We start from the raw sequence: 19,346 nt of genomic DNA, 5'->3' as shown, positions 1-19,346 counted from the left end.
TTGTGCAGCAAATTAAATTAATTTTTTATATAAAATTTTAATTCATAAAATTATCATTTTTTTTAGATTTACACGTTTTGTTTTTATTAATCATATATATATATTTTTTTAATTCATTATTTTCTAAAGTTCTATATGTTTGATTTATCCGCTGTCAAGGAATTCTATTAAGATGTTTTATTGAAAATCCTTTTTAACTTTTTGAATACACTTGTATGTAAAGTGTAAAATCTTATCCCTTTAAGTAGGTATTCTGACGTCACAAACAACTTAAACCAGTGATTCCCAAACTTTTTTTCTCGAAAATTTTTTCCCAAACTTTTTTTCTCAAAAGCTCAAAATGGACTCAGCAGGCTTTCGTAGCATTTTTTAACGAAACTTGTTCACTATGAAAGTTAGAAAACGCGTAGGCGCAAGCATAACGTTTTGCTACCCCGCTGATTCAGACATGACCCTCAAACTATGTTTTGCCTAACTTAGATGCTTAAAATAAATTATTTTTATCTCTTTATGATGGATTTTTCTAGAGAAAGCGGTCAAGCTAACTCTATTATCAAATCCACCGCAAAAAAATACATGCTGTTCCTATCTAAAATTAGAACAAAATTGGATGTTGCTGTTGAAAAAAACAGTATACACTGGCAACTGTTCTAAAATTATTGCAAGCCATCAAAGCGAATATTACCAAATATAATCACTACAAATGTATTAATAGCTAGACGAAATGCCCGGCGTTGCCCAGGTTAAATATAATATTTACCGGTTATTCGTAAAATCTTCGTAAAAGACATAAATAATGCAAACATATTTTTTTAAATGTCATAACAAATTTGCTTATGCCTAAACGTTTGAACTGAGTGTCATTAAATAGAAATTTAAAATCATGTGATGTGAAGTCGTTAACTATAGCGCATATACATCTTTTAAGTAACGAAAACCCGTGACATTTGTCAATTGAGAATAACTCCCAATCGTAAAACTTTAGGTTGCAGCAGCAATTGCTTAGACTTGCCTGATAGCGTCATGTTTAAGCAAATACGTAATCCCGGTGCTAAACTGCGTCAAACGTGAGAAACATCCTCATTGAAAACACAAATGCTTAGCGTTAACTGCTGCAATAAACGCAATATTTCGCGAACTCTGCTAAGTATTGCGTGGGTAAACACATTGTAAGAAGTCATTAGGCTTTGGCCTCAATCACTATCGCTAACAAACGGCTTAAAAATAAAAATTCAATTCTTCGTAAATTTGCGAACTCTACCTAAATTTTACGCGTAAACAGGCATCAATAAGTTCCTAACATAATAGTTTTAGTTGGAAACTTTAAAATTTTACTTTACAAAGGAAATATACTTACTTTTATTTTTTTATTTCCCGGCAGGTAATTGCGCTTGAAAAAAAGTTTTGCGCGGATACGTTAAACTTGGACTATCTTTTACTTCAACTCTGCCTAACACAAAAACTTCTAAATATACCTATATTAAATTAACTAACGCTGGGGCCTGGGATACATGCTTAACACAATCTTAGTAACATTGTACCATGTTGAAAATTGCATTGAGTGTGACGTAACATTTCCATTGTAATGCAACAACAAATATATTGTAAATTGAAAGTGAGCATTACAACAGTTTTCCACCAGTGAGGTTTTTTCTACCACTGAGCTAAAGCGGCGCAACGTCAATGCTGCTCGAATTTCATATTATAATCATCACCGACTGGGCGAACATCTTGCCACACACATACACACATCTTACACACATCTCATAAACTTTATCTTTTATTATGTCGATAATTCAAAAGACTTTGCATGTGTACAAGGATTAATTATTGTTTGTTTGAGCAAAAGCTGGTCAAGCAATTATGTTCGAACAGCGTCGCCAATGCCAAGAACTGATTTGTAGCTGCCCAATCCGTACTTTCCATCTGAAACAAGAGACAATAAACTATATTAAAGAAAACCCGATCCGTCTATTTTGGATGGTTTTAAGCCGAGTTAAAATCTTGGCTATTGCTCTGTTGGTAAAACATATTTTATGGCTTGATGTGGTCATGTCGTTCATTGGTAGCTTATTAAATAGTTTTGTTGGGGGTTCGGACCCCCGTATTTTCGTAAGTGACATTATCGTTTTTTGTTCGTTTTTGTCAGGGTTTAACTCACCGTTCGAAGCTGCGTGTTTTTTTTAGTGTAATTGGGTCACGCGTCTTGCTAATGCGAAACCAAAATCAAACGCAAAACGCCTTTTTCGTATCTTGTTTGGTCGACCGTAAACGCAAGATAGTTTTTCTCTTTCGCCTTTTGTGATTCGTTCGGGTTGGCTGATCAGCAAGTGTGTGTTCGAGAATTAATAACAATCAATCAAGCGGTCTCTGTAATTTCATCAGGCCCGCTGCCTCTTCAACAAACTATCGAGTCCATTTTAAATACTTTTTGAGTATTTTAACTACGTAAGTGCGAAAAATGTTCGCGCTTTGCGCGAATGTTATTCTACGTCCGTTTTTTCACGTTTTGTTGCTGTCGTTTGATCTAGATCAGCGCTTCTTTACCGTTGCGCCGTGGAAAGCTACCAAGTGCGTCGCGGACAAACGGAAAACGTAATAAAACTATTGGATATATATTTTTTAACATTTTTTTTATTTTTAATTTCGGCAATGTAGTAAAAACTTGCAAGAAATTTAAAAGAAATGCCGTTATTCCCCCCAAAAAAATCACGCTCGCTTCGCTAGCCACGTGTGCACTCAGTTCATAAGGTTAAAAACACTCAACTAGATTAACTAATGAAGTGGCGTTTTTGATGTTGCACTAATCAAATAACATCGGGGAAAAACGATCTTTGTTTAGTATTGCATGTGGCGAAAGACTTGGTTGTAATTTAGCGTAGTCCCGTACATGGATCTACCAAAATCAATCACATATATTTCACAGTCTTGTTTTCGTTTTTCTCCTGAAGTTAACGATTGCACAATAAGCGGTTTCGCAGCTGGCGCCTGGCAGGAAGACGCACGTGTTCGCTTTGCGTCTAAAAGTTTGCTTTTGCTGGACGTTAATTTGCTGTTTCTGATATTACTTATGACGTCATTACAATCGCTATTTTATGACGTCATATCTGTTACCATTTTGTGACGTCATTAACGTCAGACAAAAAAAACGGGGAATTCCCTAAGTTGAAAATTCGGGACCCCCTTTTTGGATTTCTGGATACGCCCCTGTATGTGGGTGACTGGGTGGGAACGCTACACATGCCTATGGTGACAATGTGGAGAATATTACTTATGAAAAGCGCCATAATTTTTTTTTATTATTATTACTAGTAAAGTGGAAAGAAGTGAAATTTAAAAATGCCCGTTATTTTCAAATTTTTGTAAGATGGAAATTCCAAATCGCTTTATATCGTTTAAGTTGCCAGGAATGTCATTTCAGTAGACTTTTAGAGGATGCAATCAGAAGCACTTAGCGCTGAGCCCTTGGACGTAACGACTTTATGGAAAGGACACACAATAAACATAATTTAGATTCGCACAAAGCGTGTTTGAATTTATGTCATTGATATGGACAAAAAAAGTTTTGGGAAAAAGGCGTGACTTTGTGCCTCTTGTATCCGCCCTTAAAGTGGTACGACTTTTTAGTTGTTTTCGTAGATCAGAAATGCACAGTTGTGAAACTGCGTTGATCATAACCCCTAGAAACATGTTGCCGGTCTAAAAAAAACAAAAACATTTTGGTTTGAAATCCATAACCATAAACTTCGCGTTCTTTGACGATTTCAAAAAAATAATAATTTTTAAACCACAGTGAACAAAGGGTGGTGAAAATTAAACAACATTGAAAAAGTGTAAACAGCCGTGGGGTTCCCGAATATATAACATTAGTTTTAATTAACCATAAAAACACCAAGCCATGCGGTTCAACTGAAAAAAATTAATTCAAATAAACATTATGAGCTTTTCGAATAATTAAAAAACATTATATAAGCTATTGCTAAAAAAAAAATAATTAAAAACATTGTTTCATAACTATTTTCTTCGCCATGAACTTTAATTAAAAAAAAGTAGAACCAAAACAATTTCCAAACAGTGAGCGTGTCGAAATTACATACTTGTGGTTTAACTTTACTATGTCACAAGTTACATCATAACCTGCCGTTATAGTTAAGTAGTCTATAAAAACAGGCTGTTATTGAACGATACAATTTGCAAATATGCAACTATAAAACTTAAGTTCATCGCACAGGGGCGACAAAACTTGCGTTTATTGATTTCGTTCGGCAAAACCTCTACTTCAGAAAAAAATTGACGCACTGGGCAGATGAAAGATAATCCACATCTGAATTGTGAACACCGTAGTTACGTAAAAAAAGTTCGTAAGAATCGCATTTCGTTTATCTCGTTTTGACAAGTTGGGTAGGTTTAACTCACGATACAATGGCGATATTGCAAAGAGGGTATAGATTTGCGCAAATAGCATTGCATTAAGTGGATCATTTGGCAGCAATACAGTTCATAAAGAGTTGAAAGTACATACAGCGTTAGACACATAGAAAATATTATACGGCGTATTTAGGCTAAAACGTTCCCTTGAACTAGGTAAAACAACATCTAAAATCTATAAAGTTCGCTGCAAAAATATAGTGTTAGGCCAGCCAAAATTCCTTTAACTAGAGAAAAATTTCATTTTGAAAAATCCAAGTTCGGAAGCTCGCACTACCATCTCTCTTTTTTTGGCTCTCAGGTTATTTATTGAGACGCGCGGGCTCGGACGTGTCTGCTAATTTTTTATTTTTTAAATTAAATTTGAAAGTGTTTCTAACCAGCGGCCAATTGTATATAAACAACCACGTGTTCCCGGCTTAGAAAACTCATATTTGGTGTGTATTTGTTTAACTTGTTTTACGTGTTGAATTTTTGTTAATGCCACTTTATCTCCCAATTGATAACCGCGCAGAAGTCGCTTGTCTTTTACTGGTCTGTGTTTTATTGAATTGCTGCGCCACGCCAATTATTCTGATCGTATTGTAAAGTAAGTACTTTTATCTTTTTAAAGGGCCAAAATTCAAACAAAAGCGTTGACCTAGTCCACATTATTTGTTAAGAAGCAATTGGCTCACATATTGACAATCACTTACAATCTATAAATCAGAACAAAATACCCCCCAAAAAATCACTCTACAATCTATAGAACTAAACAAAATACCAAGTATATAAACACAAAGCCGAGAACGCCTGTTACTTTGCCCAATGCTTAACGATGTGTCTTGGGACCGCCCAGGCGGGTTGCACCTGATGGGAACGTCAATGAACATTTTTTTACGTATGTATACCTAAAGCGCGGTTTATTTATTTTGTGTCTGTTGCGTTACTCATCAAGCGTTTACAGTTCACACGGTCAAAATCGTTGAAATACGCGAAGAGAGGCAGTGACGTGCCAGCTATGAAACCTTTCTTCGTCCAGCTTGAATGCCCTCATAGTAGGTGTACATTGATATTTTGCAGTGCAAAGGATTGTTTTTTTATAAAAAATTTAATAAAATGGAGGAAAGTTTAGTACCTAAGCCAGGGATGTCCAACCTTTTAGCAGAATGGGCCGCATTACCACTTTAAACATTTCGATGGGCCGCCAAATCTCTCAAATTAAAGGGGTGACATCATAAGTTACGTCATATCGTGACGTCATAAAACAACTTAACTTATAAACACCCGCTCATCGAGAGTAAACTTATGCGCCAATATGCAAGTAATCTCGACCTTACTTATTATTTTTATTATGGCGAAGCGCGAAAGTTTGAGTTTTTCCATATTTGGGCTGATACATACACATTTAAAAAAACACACATCTTGCTTAGCAATGGTGTGTGCACAAAGTGTTCGATGGATGTTGAAATGCGACATTAGACTTGATTATAGTCTCAGAAAATACATAAGATTAGGTCTACATCAAATACCGCGCGTTCTACACGTTTTGACGATAGTCGAAACAATTGTTTCTAATAAAGCCAACTGAAAGTGACAATAAGTGGTGGGCCGCACGTAAATATCAGGCGGGCCGCAGGTTGGACATCCCTGACCTAATCTAAGATTTTTTTTTTAAATAAACTTTCAATCTAAAGCTAAACTCATAAATAAAGGCAGACCTGTTCCAAATTTAGAAGGTTCGCATCAGACAACTGGACAAAAAAAATAACACACAACTTTCAAAGAGTTGGTAAAAAAGGAGTGGATGTTTGGCTGTCATAAGCGTAGCCAGGGACCATGCCCCCCCCCCCACAAATATATAAATGTTTTACTCTTAATAGTAATTTGTTCATTTATGAGCAGCAACAGTCGATCACAGGCATGCCACACCTTTAATTGTCATGCATTGTTACGTCATAAACGATGTAGTTTGTTATACTTTTTAATGTAGTTTTATACTTTTATTAGTCTTTAGTCATTTTGTTTTTGCTCTCTGAATGTTTATAGAGTATTGCGCTAAAACTCAGTCAGTTTTGCTGCTCGAAACGGGTTGCTAACATATTTATTTGTGTTTGATACGCAGTTCATACCATGGCAAAAGCTAAACGAAAAAGTTCAAACTGTCCCCCCCAAAATTAGTGCCTCACAATCTAGGAACCTCACCGCACGTCACTGCAATTGACGCAATTGCAAAACGCTGCAATAAAAAATACTATTGTAAAAAAATATATTGCCGCACTATGGCAGCATATAGTTCTAGTAATTCAAGAAAAGTACTGTTCTCTAACGAACCGGTGTAAGTTATTCGCGCAAAAAATGGTCTATTTGGTTTCAGTGTGGCAAAACGTATTTTAAAAAACATTATTCTAAACTATAGACCAAATAAAAGCTTGCCAACAAAACAGTAAATGATGAATACCTAGGCAAGGCGATTCTAACGTATGAAAAACCTTTCGAGCACCTGCACAATACGTTTTTTAACAATGTCATCAGCACAAGCAGAAAAAACACTCATCATAACGTTTTATTTTTTTACCCTGCGGTCAGCTATTAATTTTAACGTACCAAATCATAACTCCAATTATAACAAAGAGCTAAATACAAGTAGGCCTAATGACGCAACAATTGGGGTAGTATAAATTTAATTGCAGTAAAAATCTGCTTAGAAAAAAATATACGATATAATGGTTAAATGGACTACTTGATGAAGACGGTTAAGACCACAATAATATGTGTCGTGGGGCAGACTCTTACCCACGGGCAATACGTTGCACGGTATATAGCGTTTATTTGATTATGAAATCGGATTAAAGCAGATGTTTTCCAGTGAAATAAACAAGCCATTTAAAAAATATCTTAAAAATCATTATGTCAAGTCAACTAATTTGAAAACAGAGATTGAACTTAAGTCATGCACGCTGGTTCCTAATGACATGTGCACTATTTATCATTGTTTTACTCAAATATCTAAAGCAAAAATATATTGACAACTGTTCGTTATTGACTTTATTGTGTTCAGAAGTATTCTACGAGTGTTTAAGTTTTTGCGAATTATGCGCTTATTGTACTGTACAATATGTCAAAGGAAAGACTAACAAATGTAGTTTAAAAAGTCACCGAAGAAACCTTAAATATAGTCTTAGATGACATTTAAATTTAAAAGGTTGGAATAATTTATTGGATTGCGTGGAAGGCAACAACAATATTTTCTTAGTAATTTTTTTTCTGTACCTTACGTTTTGCTTGATTAAAAGCGGTTAGACGACTAGATTGATTTAGCTCTATTGCAGATACCGAATTGTAACTCCCAATAATGGTAAATTATATGACGTAAATTAAACATTTAAATGCTTATTTCCTTTTACTTACACAACGTAGGCTTTGGTCGTGATAGGGGCCAGTAATTAAATCCTTCACGTGCTCTGTCGTTAAATGGATTTCTGTACTTTTTCATCTGAGGAATAGAGACCAACTGCTTTTGACGTGTCCTTTGATAACTGCAAAATAACACATAAAGTTCTTGCGAGTTCTAGCAAAAATAAATATTTGATATAGATCAGTGTTTTTAACCTTTTTATTGGTAAATGTGCCCTGTCTTTACCCTTCTCAGATAAGTGTGAAACCAAATTAAACAAATCCGGTTTTGTTAATTACTCAAAATTAGGTACTTGAAAATGGCTTTGTGCACACAATTACAAGATGCGATTACCAAAAGTAGAAAACTGCGCAAAACTAAACAAAATAAGTAGCTTTAAAGTCGCAAATCGTGAACCCATATTCCATGCAATACAGTGCACCACTGACCTACATTCTAATAAAAGCGCTGATGCTGTAGCGCATTTATATGGAGAATCAAAACGGAAGTCCAGATGCAGATTTACATTTTTCCGCTATAAAATCAATGTACAAAACAATTTTCTGCTAAGTACAATTTCTAGCACTGTGCACTTTTTTCAGAGAAGGCACAAGCAAAAATATGTAATTTTAATTTTTTTAATTTAATCTCCAGTCATCCCCTGGTACCACACGATCACCACTTTGCAAGAATTATTAAACATTAGTTCACCATGTTTACTTCACCTAAGTTTCAAAAAAGTTCTATTTGGGCTACGTACAGACAAAAAGGGCACAAATCACTTTTATTCGTTGCTCTGAACGGACCAAAACTCCAAATTACTTTTATTCTAATTACATTCGACCAAAAAAGGCCCAAACGATTTTTATTTAAGCTACGTATGGACAAAAAGTGCCCGATAGAGTATTATTCGAGCTATACGAACAGACAAAAGTTCCCAAATGATTTTACTTGACCTATGTACAAACTATAAAGATTATTTACCAGTTTAATTATAACTAATAAAGGACTACTGATGTTATCCCCATCAGGGGGATCAATGATATGAAAATATATTTTGAAAACATGACATTTTTACTTTTGCCCTAAAGTTGCACATCTAAGGGCTACATGTTCGGTAAATAGAAATTTTATAACATGTGATGTGTTTTTTTCCTTTTCGCGGCAAAGGCGCTGGTCGTCCCTATGCCGTTTGCCGCAAACAATAAGAGTAACATCCTATACCTCGCGTAACGGCTTTAAACTTCTTCGACTTTTGCAAGGGTAAAACTTTTTAAACTTACTGTTTTGTTATAACGGTGTAAAATGCAAAAAATGCGACATTTTGCAAACTCCGCCTAAATTTTGCGTGATTACATATACTGTAAGACAACCATTAAGCCAGGGGTCGGCAACCTTTTTCTAGTCGCGGGTCAAAAAAACAAACTCAAAAAGGTCTCTGTAAGCCGCACAAAATGTTAACTAAGAATTGTGTTATTAAAATGTTAGAACAACTGTGAATCAGCTGGGCCTCGGAAAATTTTTTGCACAAAAGTGTTTAACTGCATAGGGGGGCAGTAAAGTGCTGGCGCAAAGGGCGAAAAAAGGCGATTGGGTGGTTTAAAATTTGATACCACATGTCGTCATCCATGCTATACTAATGGAAAGTGTAACAAAACTACTTTGAGAAAACGCGATAACCTTAATAGTTAACCTATAGTATAGTGCTTGTTAACCTTTATAATTACGGGCGCACCTGGCGAGGAAAGCTATCGCGATTTTTGGGGGGGGGGGGTTATTTGGCATTTCTTTCAAGTTTTTACTACATTGCCGAAAATAAAAAATAAAAAAATGTTAAAAAATGTACGTTCAATAATTTTGAATACGTTCATTTTCCGCAGTTTCTTATTTCTAATAGTCAAACTCGTGTCTAGTTTGTCAAAGAGGCGGCGGGCCTGATGAATTACATTGGCTGGCCGGTGACCGTTTAAAAATTAAATTGACCGTTTAAGGGTGAAAAAAATTGAGAAAAAATTCACACTTGGGTGTCTATAGCGCGCTTCACCCTGGAAAATCCGTGCGCAGGGTTGTCACACAAACTATCAAACGAATCCGAGCGCAATGCTCTAAAAATAGGGACATTTGTTTTGCGTCTGGCAACAACTTTTATAGAATTTAACATTTGGGTGAATTTCCACAATCCTCATGACGCCAAAGGTAAGACAGATGTTATGCCTAAACCTTATTGAAATGAATGGCTGGAAAGCAGCAAGGATTGGATTTGTTATGTCGCTAGATGATTTGCAGCGGACTTAAAAATGACTTCGTGGACTAAAAGAAAGCGAAAACAAAAAAAGATCTTGGTTGCAGATAGCTAGGTTGCAGATAGCTAGGTCATAACTTTTACATGCAACGATACCACAACGTTTTTTTGTCCAGTTTATATGATTATAATTAATCTTTTGTACAAAATATCGACACAAAACATTCTGAAACGTTTCGAAGCCCAACTAGAACTTAAAGGTTTGTTTCTTTAATTTAAACTTATTTTTGAAACCAGGATTTGCTACTAGGCCACACTAAAAACACACTTTATTTTTTTTTGAAATTCAAGACATGTTAATAATTACACTCAATTTTTTTGTTGATATTATTGGATCCTACATACCTTCCAGGTTTATTATTTCCAAATCCTTGTTTTACAGACTCGTCGAAGATTTCACCTTTAAGGGGGATAATGGTACCGTCGGAGTTTAACTTGTATTGATTGGCTTCAGGTGGAAGTTCTTGTAAAAACATTTAAAAAGGATAACTATGTATGGAAGGAAATATTTTCAGATTAAATAAAAACATTCACTATGTCTTTAAAACTGTGACAAGAAACACTTGTATATTTTTTTTACTTAAATACCAGGCTTTGGTATCACTATACCACTTGCGCTTGTTCAGCTGCACATGTAGACCTACACGGTGCACAGCCTGCGGCCGTTTAAAAAACAACCTTTTCGACCGTGATGTTCAAGAAAACACATGTGTTGGCGGCTATACATTGGTACAAACATTGTTTAAACTTCAAGCGAAAATTTGACTCCTGAAACTGGTCTAATTGTATGCAGGATTTTATGTTATAGGCCAGACAGGCATCAGCCTCCTGTTGCAGGTCTTACGATAGGCTAATATCAGTGTGGGGTTGCAATGCAAAAAGCTTTATTTCGCAATGCATAACAGAGTGGCTCATGACAATATGAAGAGTTTATTTATACACAAGCTTTAGTATGTTTGAAAACGGAAAAATCTGCTGGACCCGTAGAAAGATGAAGTTTTATATCCAGAGTTAATAATGTACCAAATTTAATTACTGAAGATCCAAATCGCGAAAAAAAGATCGCTGTATTTTCAACATTGTTTGCGAGAAAGACCAAAGGATTAATTAAAACGATTTTTGCAATTATTTTAATTAGATTTAACAAAAAGTTTAATCTTGTTTTCAAAAATTTATTATTAATTAGTGCTTATAATAATAGGATCAATATGACACTAGATTTTTGCATTCATGAACTTCATACTATAGTTACAAAATAAATAAAGTTAATAGAAAAGGTTAACAGCAAATGTGAAATATTCGACAATTGACAAGGTCAAACCTTTTTTTGTCGCTAAAAACGTCGAGTTAGGCGCGTTTAGTGTGCAATTGACTCAACTTATTTTCCCTTAACTGCAGCTTGTATTTTAGCTGACTTGGCACAAAGCTCGGCGCAGATGTTGCGCTAATCGTGACATAACAACACCCGGGAAAAACGATCTTCGTTTAGTATTGCAGATGGCGAAAGCCGTGCTTGTATTTTAGCGCTAGTCCCTTACAATTTACATGGAACTTAGGAAACTGCCCCGGTGGTAGTCGTTCTACCACCGGTTCTACCACCAGATTCTATGATTCTACCAAAATCAATCACAGTTTTGCACACTACGCGGTTTCGCAGCTGGCGCCTGGCAGGAGTGCTAACGACGCACGTTTTTGCTTTGCGTCTAAAGCAGTGGTCAGCAGACTGTGGGCCGCAGAGCCATTTTTAGTGGGCCACGAGTTACTTTTAAATAGCTTAGTTTTATCACGCAGTTATGGGCCGCGTGATAGCCGTACAAGTACATTCATTGCACTGTATTTTAAAAGTTGGTTTGACTTGGCTAAGAATTTTTATATTGTATCAGCGTGGTTCAGGTCGCGTGCCATATGTGTCCCTGAGTTTGTCAAACAATATTTTTTGCCAACTTTAACTATATGTAAACGCAAAACTCTTTGTTTTATACTATGTTTTACATAATGTCATGATAGTGTTTTCGGCATCAAGGCGACGTGTAATATATTTAACTTTTTCTTAGTGTCAAAAGTCTAACCTACAGTATGTAAACTTAGACTCCCTGCAAAATGCAATTTCTACTGAAATATATCTAGTAAATGTAATTTTCTATTCAACTTTTTAATATGGCTATTGTATCGTTAGTAACATTTATCCAAATTTTAAAAAAAGATTAACGTAATGTAGCCTATTCCTTTAATGTGTTTTGTTCAAACTTTTTACTTGATTGCTGGTGCCGCCATTCAGCTATGTAGATGATATAGTGTTAATCTTTTATGCATTAAGCACACGTCAAAGGTAAACGATTCGCTAACTAAAACCTAATAGACGCATTTTTTTACGTTTCGCGCGATAAACTTGCTTTAGTTGCATAATATTACACTGGTTGGTTCGAGAACAACACGTTTTTTGAACTACTTGAACGACGATGTTATTTTTATGTAATTCTAAAATTTCTATATACTCGCCCAAAAGCGATACCGATATTTTATGATTTCTTGCGTCGTGTGACTCATAACACAGCCTAATTTCTGTTAAATTATACTATAAATGCCGTTATTTCGAGCAATATTTGAATCCATTTGTGTGCCGTATGCGTCACATTTCCTTTAGTCAAAGTTTTGCCAATTTAAAACCAATAAGCCCATGTTTTATGCACGCATATAAACTGGATTTTAGATTCATATTAGCGCACGAGTTCGTTCGAGAACAACAAGTGTTTCTAAAGACAATTGTTTTATAGCGTAACTTTGTGAAGTCGCGCTAATTGCCTCTTTTGTGAAGTCGCGCTAATCCAACTTAAAACAAATATCCTGAATCCACCACTGTTTTCGTAGTGGTTTTACGCAGTGGGCCTTCAATAGCTCTAAAAGGAGTACTTTGGGCCGCTACAAAAAAGCTTGCTGGCCACTGGTCTAAAGGTGCGCTTTTGCGCTAATTGACTGTTTCTGATACGTTTTTTATGACGTCATTACAATCACTATTTTATGACGTAATACCAGCCACTATCTTATGACGTCATTATTTATTACCGTCAGAAGCAAAATAGTGGAATTCCTCAAGTTGGAAATTCAGGAACCCCCCTTTTTGATTATCTGGATACGCCCCTGCATATAGGTATAGCTTCTGGGTTTTGTAAAAACGGACATACACATTGTAATAACAGAAAGAAGTTGCACAATTGTCAATGTGCTTTCAGTTTTGCTTTCGCTTATCGCAAAGGATGTCCTGTGTAAAAAACTTGAAAGCACTTATTTTGGATGTACCCATAAATTGCGACGTTTCCGACACAATGTTTTGTCAGTGTCATTATCATTTCTACTTTGGTCAGTTATAATTATAATAAAAGCAAGCGTCCATTTTTTGGTTCCCTATCGCATGCAGCTATTGTACAAAACTGAACTGAACCAATAACATAGGTATAATTTCGCATTAAAGGCCTGTTTGGTTTCAAATAATTCATAAGTCGCAAAATAAAAACGTGAGACAGTCACAGACAAGTTTGAAACTTTGTCTTGAAGTAAACTTAACTGTTTTGTTTAAAATAGAAGAAGTGATGACTTTTTGCATCACAAAAAATACAACAATGTATGAAAACTAATTTACATACCACGGACATCGATGAAACTACACCTTTTGGCCTGAATTAGGACTTCAAACTAACACAAATGTCATAAAATTGCGAGTTACGTCAATCTCTATCTAGAGAGTCACTGAAAAGGCTTTAACAATTTTGGCGGGATTTTGAAGACGATTTTCCCACAAAATTAAACTTTTTCTTAATCTTTGAAAAATTGTATTGACGATATCTATCGACGGGGAACCCCTTAACTAAAAACAAGACTTTGGGTTAATATCAGCTGCTTCAATTTGGCTGTCACAAAATATTATGACCAAAAAATTCATAAAACTTAACATCGCAAATCATACGTATACGTTATACCAGGCGTCCATGATTTGCCTATACAATTTTGAAATTGATTGGGACTATGGGTTTAATTCGGCAAAAATACATATTAATATTCATAACCGATCACGATAATATTTTAAAGTCTCTGCTATTCTCAATATAAATCAGAATCGAACGCAACTTTTACACGCTGATTTTGAAATGTGCAGTTTGTCAAACGATTTTTCATCCCAAAAACATTCTACCAAAATGGGCACAAATAATTTTCATTCCAGGATCACACCAAAAACATTACATAGACATCAATCTCAACCTTCCAACGATGCCTCACTTGGTATTAATTAATTTGGGAGTATGGGTTTAATTCAGGATGTCGAACTGTTTAGCTTTTTGTTTTAGGTTCGGTTCAGGTTCAAGGATTTGTTCGGAATCCAGTTTAGTTTCGGTTTGGAGTAATTAAAAAGTTCCGGTTCAGCCCCGGTTTAAAAAATTTGTTTTCAAAAATGGTTTATAAATTCCGTTCAAAATACAATATGAGTTGCGTTAATTCTAAAAATATGGGTGTCAATAAATTTGGAGAATATAATTATTGAACTGTAACTCGTATTTAATCTTAGTTTCGTGACGTATTAAAAACAAGCAGCTCAATATTGAAATATCTGAAAAATTAAAATGAACGTTTTTTTAATAAATAATGATCATTTTTTTGGTTTGGTTAAAGATCAGAATCTTTCAAGTTATTCGGTTCAATTCCGGTTCGGATCCTTGAAATCTTGCAAAAAAAAACGGTTCAGGTGCGGTTACGGTTCGGGAAAAATTGGCCCAAAACTGTTCATTAAGTTCGCAATCAGTTCGACTCTCTGATTGTTTAATCCAGGAAAAAACGATATTAATATTCATAACCGATCGCAAAAATATTTCAAAGTTGCTAGTATGCTCAATATAGGCTAAAGCAAAATCGAACGTAACTTTCACACGTTGATTTTGAAAGAGTTTGTCAAAGAACAAAAAAATCGCAAGAAAGTGTTACAGTATTTGCCAGGAGTTTGTTGTCTGTTAACCGTATCTCGCTGAATACTATTCACACACTGGTGCGACCAAGCGATTAATAAATCTGTTTTAATTACATGTACAATTAAATAAAAAATGCTAATTGTTTAAATCAGCTCAATGATAAATTACAATTGACAAAATACTTGTGTTCAATAGAAAGGATTTCAATAGAAAATTATAGTTTTAAAAGTACGTTCTGACACTCACGCTTTGTTACGGCTATAGCTTCAGGCATCTTTAACGTAAAGTTTGTGGCTTGATGTTTCATTTTGGTCCAATGGTCAGTCTTACTGTGATTCATAGAAACTGCTTCATATTTTCCCCATTTTGTAGATCTGCACACAAAAAAAATATCAACGTTTTTTTTGTAATCTAGGCTACTCCGTTAGTAACAAAGTCTTCCAAAAATTTCTTTGTCTTCTCAGAAAAAATTTTGCCTTTTCCAACTATTGTGTCTGTTGTTCAATCTTATTTTGCCCTGCCAACTAAAGCATAAAATTACGTGTGAAAATATAGCATAAATTACGTGTGAAATAGCCAGCTCGTAACTAAAATTAGATAATTCTGTAAAGAAAGTTCTTTTTAAAAACTAAATAAAATTGTAAATAATAAGTTCGATAAATAATTTTTACCAAAAACCCAAATTATATAGTTCGTGGTCGATTTATTTGTACACCAGTTGGTCAGTGAGTCAACCTTATTCTGTAATTAGTGGAAAGGGGTGTGCTATTTTGATTAACGTTTTGATGGTTGCAACCACGTTAGAGAAAGAGACGCGATCAGTCTTGTGAATATAGCCAACTCCTGCTGCAATGCATTGTTTCAATTGTAAATTGTTTTATTTAAGTACAGCGTTTCCACCACCTATTCCACCAATCTTCTCTAGGGAAATATAATTGTAACTATGGGCGAATATACATATATATATATATATATACTAGAGCAGTGCTTCTTAAACTTTTTTGGTTTCGTTCACCCCTAGCATCTATCTCCAGATTCCATTCACCCTTCTCTAATGATATCATAAAACTATCTCGTTTATATATAACAGCACAAAATGACTTAGGTGGTTTCGATTTTTGTTAAGATCAACTCAAGCTAAGTTTTACCATTGCAAATCTACAATTTCACGAGCCCAGAAATATAAAGCAACAAAAGCACCAAACAAAGTCACCAAATTGTTGTACTTATACTAGGGCTACCATATTTTTAATACCCAAAAAGGGGACATTTTTTTGCCTGCAAGTAAAACGATAGTATGAATTGTTACGTTTAAGAAATACGTGCCATATCCACACCTTTTTTCAACAGCGGCACCCTTTGTAATTTTCCTATGACTGGCACCCCTACGAAAAGCAATTCGGAATTTTAATTAAATATCACTAAGACAACATGAAAATAGTAAAGTTTATTGTCGGTCGCGCGAAGCGCGAAAAAAAAAAGGATTTAATTGGTTGAATTGACGCTAAACTGTAAAATCAGGAGGCTTTTCGCAAAACATTTCGTTCCCCTGTTGCTAGCCTGTTATCCAATTATATAAAATGTGTATAAAAAATAGTTCAAACGGTGGATGACTTTTTTCGTTTATCTAATTGTAATTAAATAGGGCCGTTGTACCTTCGATGATATGAAAATATGAAATGGCACTAAAAGAGACTTTGTGCTCAACAAAGTAAACAAAATTAGATAACAGAATATTCGCAAATTTTTTTGGCAGTTTTAATGTTAAAGTTTGCAAAACCAGAGTTTGTACAGCACTGTAGGAGTGGTGTACAACCAAAACGAAAACGATACCATTAAAATCATTGCAAAAAATTTAAATATTAACTTAGAGCTCGCTTCCCCCCCACCTACGAATTGCTTGGAGCCCCCCCTAGAAACCCTTTTTAAACCAGCAATTCAGCATTCTTTCATGGCAAGTATTTTTTTGGAAATAAATACAACCTCTCGCCTAAAAGTCTTGTTAAAAGTAGAAGCAACTAACTCGAAATGGGAAATAAGAGGAAATTTAGACATTTTTGAGCGTCCTCGGAGGACATTCAGTTTTCTTAAGAAAAGGAGACAAATCCTCCTAAAAGAGGACATATGGTAGGCCTAACTTTATACACTCAGTATAAACCAACTTAACTATTACAATAAGCAAAAAAACATCAGAAAACAACAGTTCAGTAGTCGATTTACTTAAAAAGTTGTTTACTAGTGCTCCTGAACTTTCGTTCACCATTATTTACCCCTTTTGGTTGGTTCACCCCTGCAAACTTTTTATTCACCCTGGGGTGAACCATTCACCACTTTAAGAAACACTGTACTAGAGTAACTAGATAAACAATAAAGGAAAAACACACTGGGCCTCGTTCAACACCAAAAGACGAGAAAAATCACAAAAACGAGGCTGCAGCTATCTAAAGCTCGCTACGGCACAGAAAGTGCAACAGAGGTGCAAGAAAAGTGTCTAGCTTGTGTTCATTGTGTTGGCATGCTAATGTAACGCCCATGATTCTAGAAGACTCTAGAAAGACCCGGCGATGGTGGTCTACCTCTCAAGTCACAATACACGAACATTCCAAGTCGATGTTATGACTTTGACTGGTCGCATGACTGGGTAACGCTGATTTTGAAACATGTCTTAGACGGACATACCACTTGTGTTCTTTTCTTCTCGTATTGAATAAGCGCCCTGTTTCACCATTATATATAGCTGAACATTCATCACAAGGTATGCAAATTATATTGCTCTGAAAAAGATTGCCCGAATAGGTCGTCGAAACGTTGGTGCTTTAAAAAAAAAAAATTGCTGGAAAAACAATTTTACAGTTGAATCAGGCTTATGTTGAAACCACAGATTCAGGCGGCGCCGGAAGTAAACAGAACAGTACGCTTTTTTTGGTTTACAAATGACTAAATAAACCAATAATTTTCCACCTTGTAAATTGCTAACCTCTACTAAAAAAGATCATAGCTTCGATGGTTTACTTACGTTTTAGCGCCAGTAACACGTGTCGAAGCCATAATCACCTGGCAGTTAGTTTGTTAAAGTTTTGAGAAGTGCTAAAACGTTATGTTTAAACATTCGTTGAAACCGCCAACAGAAAAACCTGAACAGCGTAATCCTGCCAATACAATCCTAAATAAGAAGTGCTTGAAACAAAGCGATAGCTTTAATAGGAGATCGGACGCGTTCTCACATTGTTCGTATGAAACCTGATTCTTTTTTATATTAAATATCATGTTGACGTGTTGTTTTTCTTGAAAGGTATATTTCGTTGTTACGACGATATAGATATTTTTAATTTTAGAAAAGGAAAAAGCACAGATATTGGTTAACGCTATATTGCAGTACCAGTTATCCGAATACGGGGTAAGCTACTCATGTCAAATTGATGTGTCGCTATTTAACTGGTAAGTTTGTGTTTATATAATGTAAAAAAAAGCTTTAGTAATATAGTATTGCGTGGTTACGACTAGTCGTTGATTTGTTTCTTACTTGGTAAGCGTGGTGGTGACCTATACCAGTCTTACTCCTTGGGATTTACGTTTCCTGTCGCCAAGCCTACAATAAACTAATTGCGTTAACTTCATTCCTATACGTAGAACAAATGTTGGGCGTCGTTTGGAATAAAATAAATATGGCTTTACCGACAACTGGTAGGTTGATTAGGAAAGTAATTTCTCCAATTTAAACAAGTAGAACAAAATTTAAATCAAAACATTGGTGATTTGCAAAATATACGTCTGTTTCTATGACTGCCAGTGTCATTAATCACAATGCGAAAAACGTCAAAATGTTCACGTGCTAAAATAAAGCTACGATTTGTTCAACCGAAAACACAATTACTTATTGTGAACAAACGGCTCTAAGATTTTGTGACTTACGAACTAAATAGATTAATTCACAGAGGATTTGATTTACACAATTTTAGAAAAACCAGTGGTGAAAGCATACCGGGCTGGTCCTAAGCGCCGTTTGAGGCTGGTCCTAAGACGCCGTTGAGGTAAAATAATCTTTGCAGACCCTTGTTGCTAGCCAATTTGCCCTATATTATATAAAATATTTATTAACAAAAGTTAGGAATACTTTTATCTTTTATCTAGAAGCGCGTTTTTTTTTTGCGTTTTGATGTTAAAGTTGTCAAAAAACAGAGTTCCTACAGACGTAGGAGTGGTGCCCAAATTGCACAAATTAGATCCCATGTGCACAACTTACAACTACAATATTGTTCTGACTAACATAGCCCAAATCGGTCGT

General features: G+C 35.2%; 1 protein-coding gene across 1 annotated transcript; it reads right to left on the bottom strand.

Annotated features, from left to right (window-relative positions):
- Positions 1-1,787: 1,787 nt before the first annotated feature.
- LOC146148638 (uncharacterized) lies at positions 1,788-18,217 on the bottom strand. The gene is made up of 5 exons (XM_083387670.1): positions 18,078-18,217; positions 15,308-15,435; positions 10,452-10,569; positions 7,819-7,946; positions 1,788-1,926 (listed from the first exon to the last, which is right to left on the bottom strand). Exons 1-5 carry the CDS (start codon positions 18,107-18,109, stop codon positions 1,862-1,864), a joined length of 471 nt encoding a protein of 156 aa, XP_083243796.1. The 5' UTR covers positions 18,110-18,217; the 3' UTR covers positions 1,788-1,861.
- Positions 18,218-19,346: the final 1,129 nt, after the last annotated feature.

The sequence above is a fragment of the Ascidiella aspersa genome, chromosome 4 (assembly GCF_963924565.1).
Source record: "Ascidiella aspersa chromosome 4, kaAscAspe10.2, whole genome shotgun sequence".
NCBI classification, from domain to species: domain Eukaryota; kingdom Metazoa; phylum Chordata; class Ascidiacea; order Phlebobranchia; family Ascidiidae; genus Ascidiella; species Ascidiella aspersa.
Note: the sequence above shows the minus strand (reverse complement) of the source record. Positions and strands in the feature narration are given on the sequence as shown.

Bases quoted from the DNA above. Each gene is read 5' to 3' on its own strand.
- LOC146148638 (XM_083387670.1), bottom strand. From the start codon at position 18,109: ATGGCTTCGACACGTGTTACTGGCGCTAAAAC. The intron at 10,570-15,307 runs GTGAGTGTCAGA...TGTTTTTACAAG, and splicing joins AGCTATAGCCGTAACAAAGC to AACTTCCACCTGAAGCCAAT. The intron at 1,927-7,818 runs GTAAGTAAAAGG...CTCTTGTTTCAG, and splicing joins ACGACCAAAGCCTACGTTGT to ATGGAAAGTACGGATTGGGC.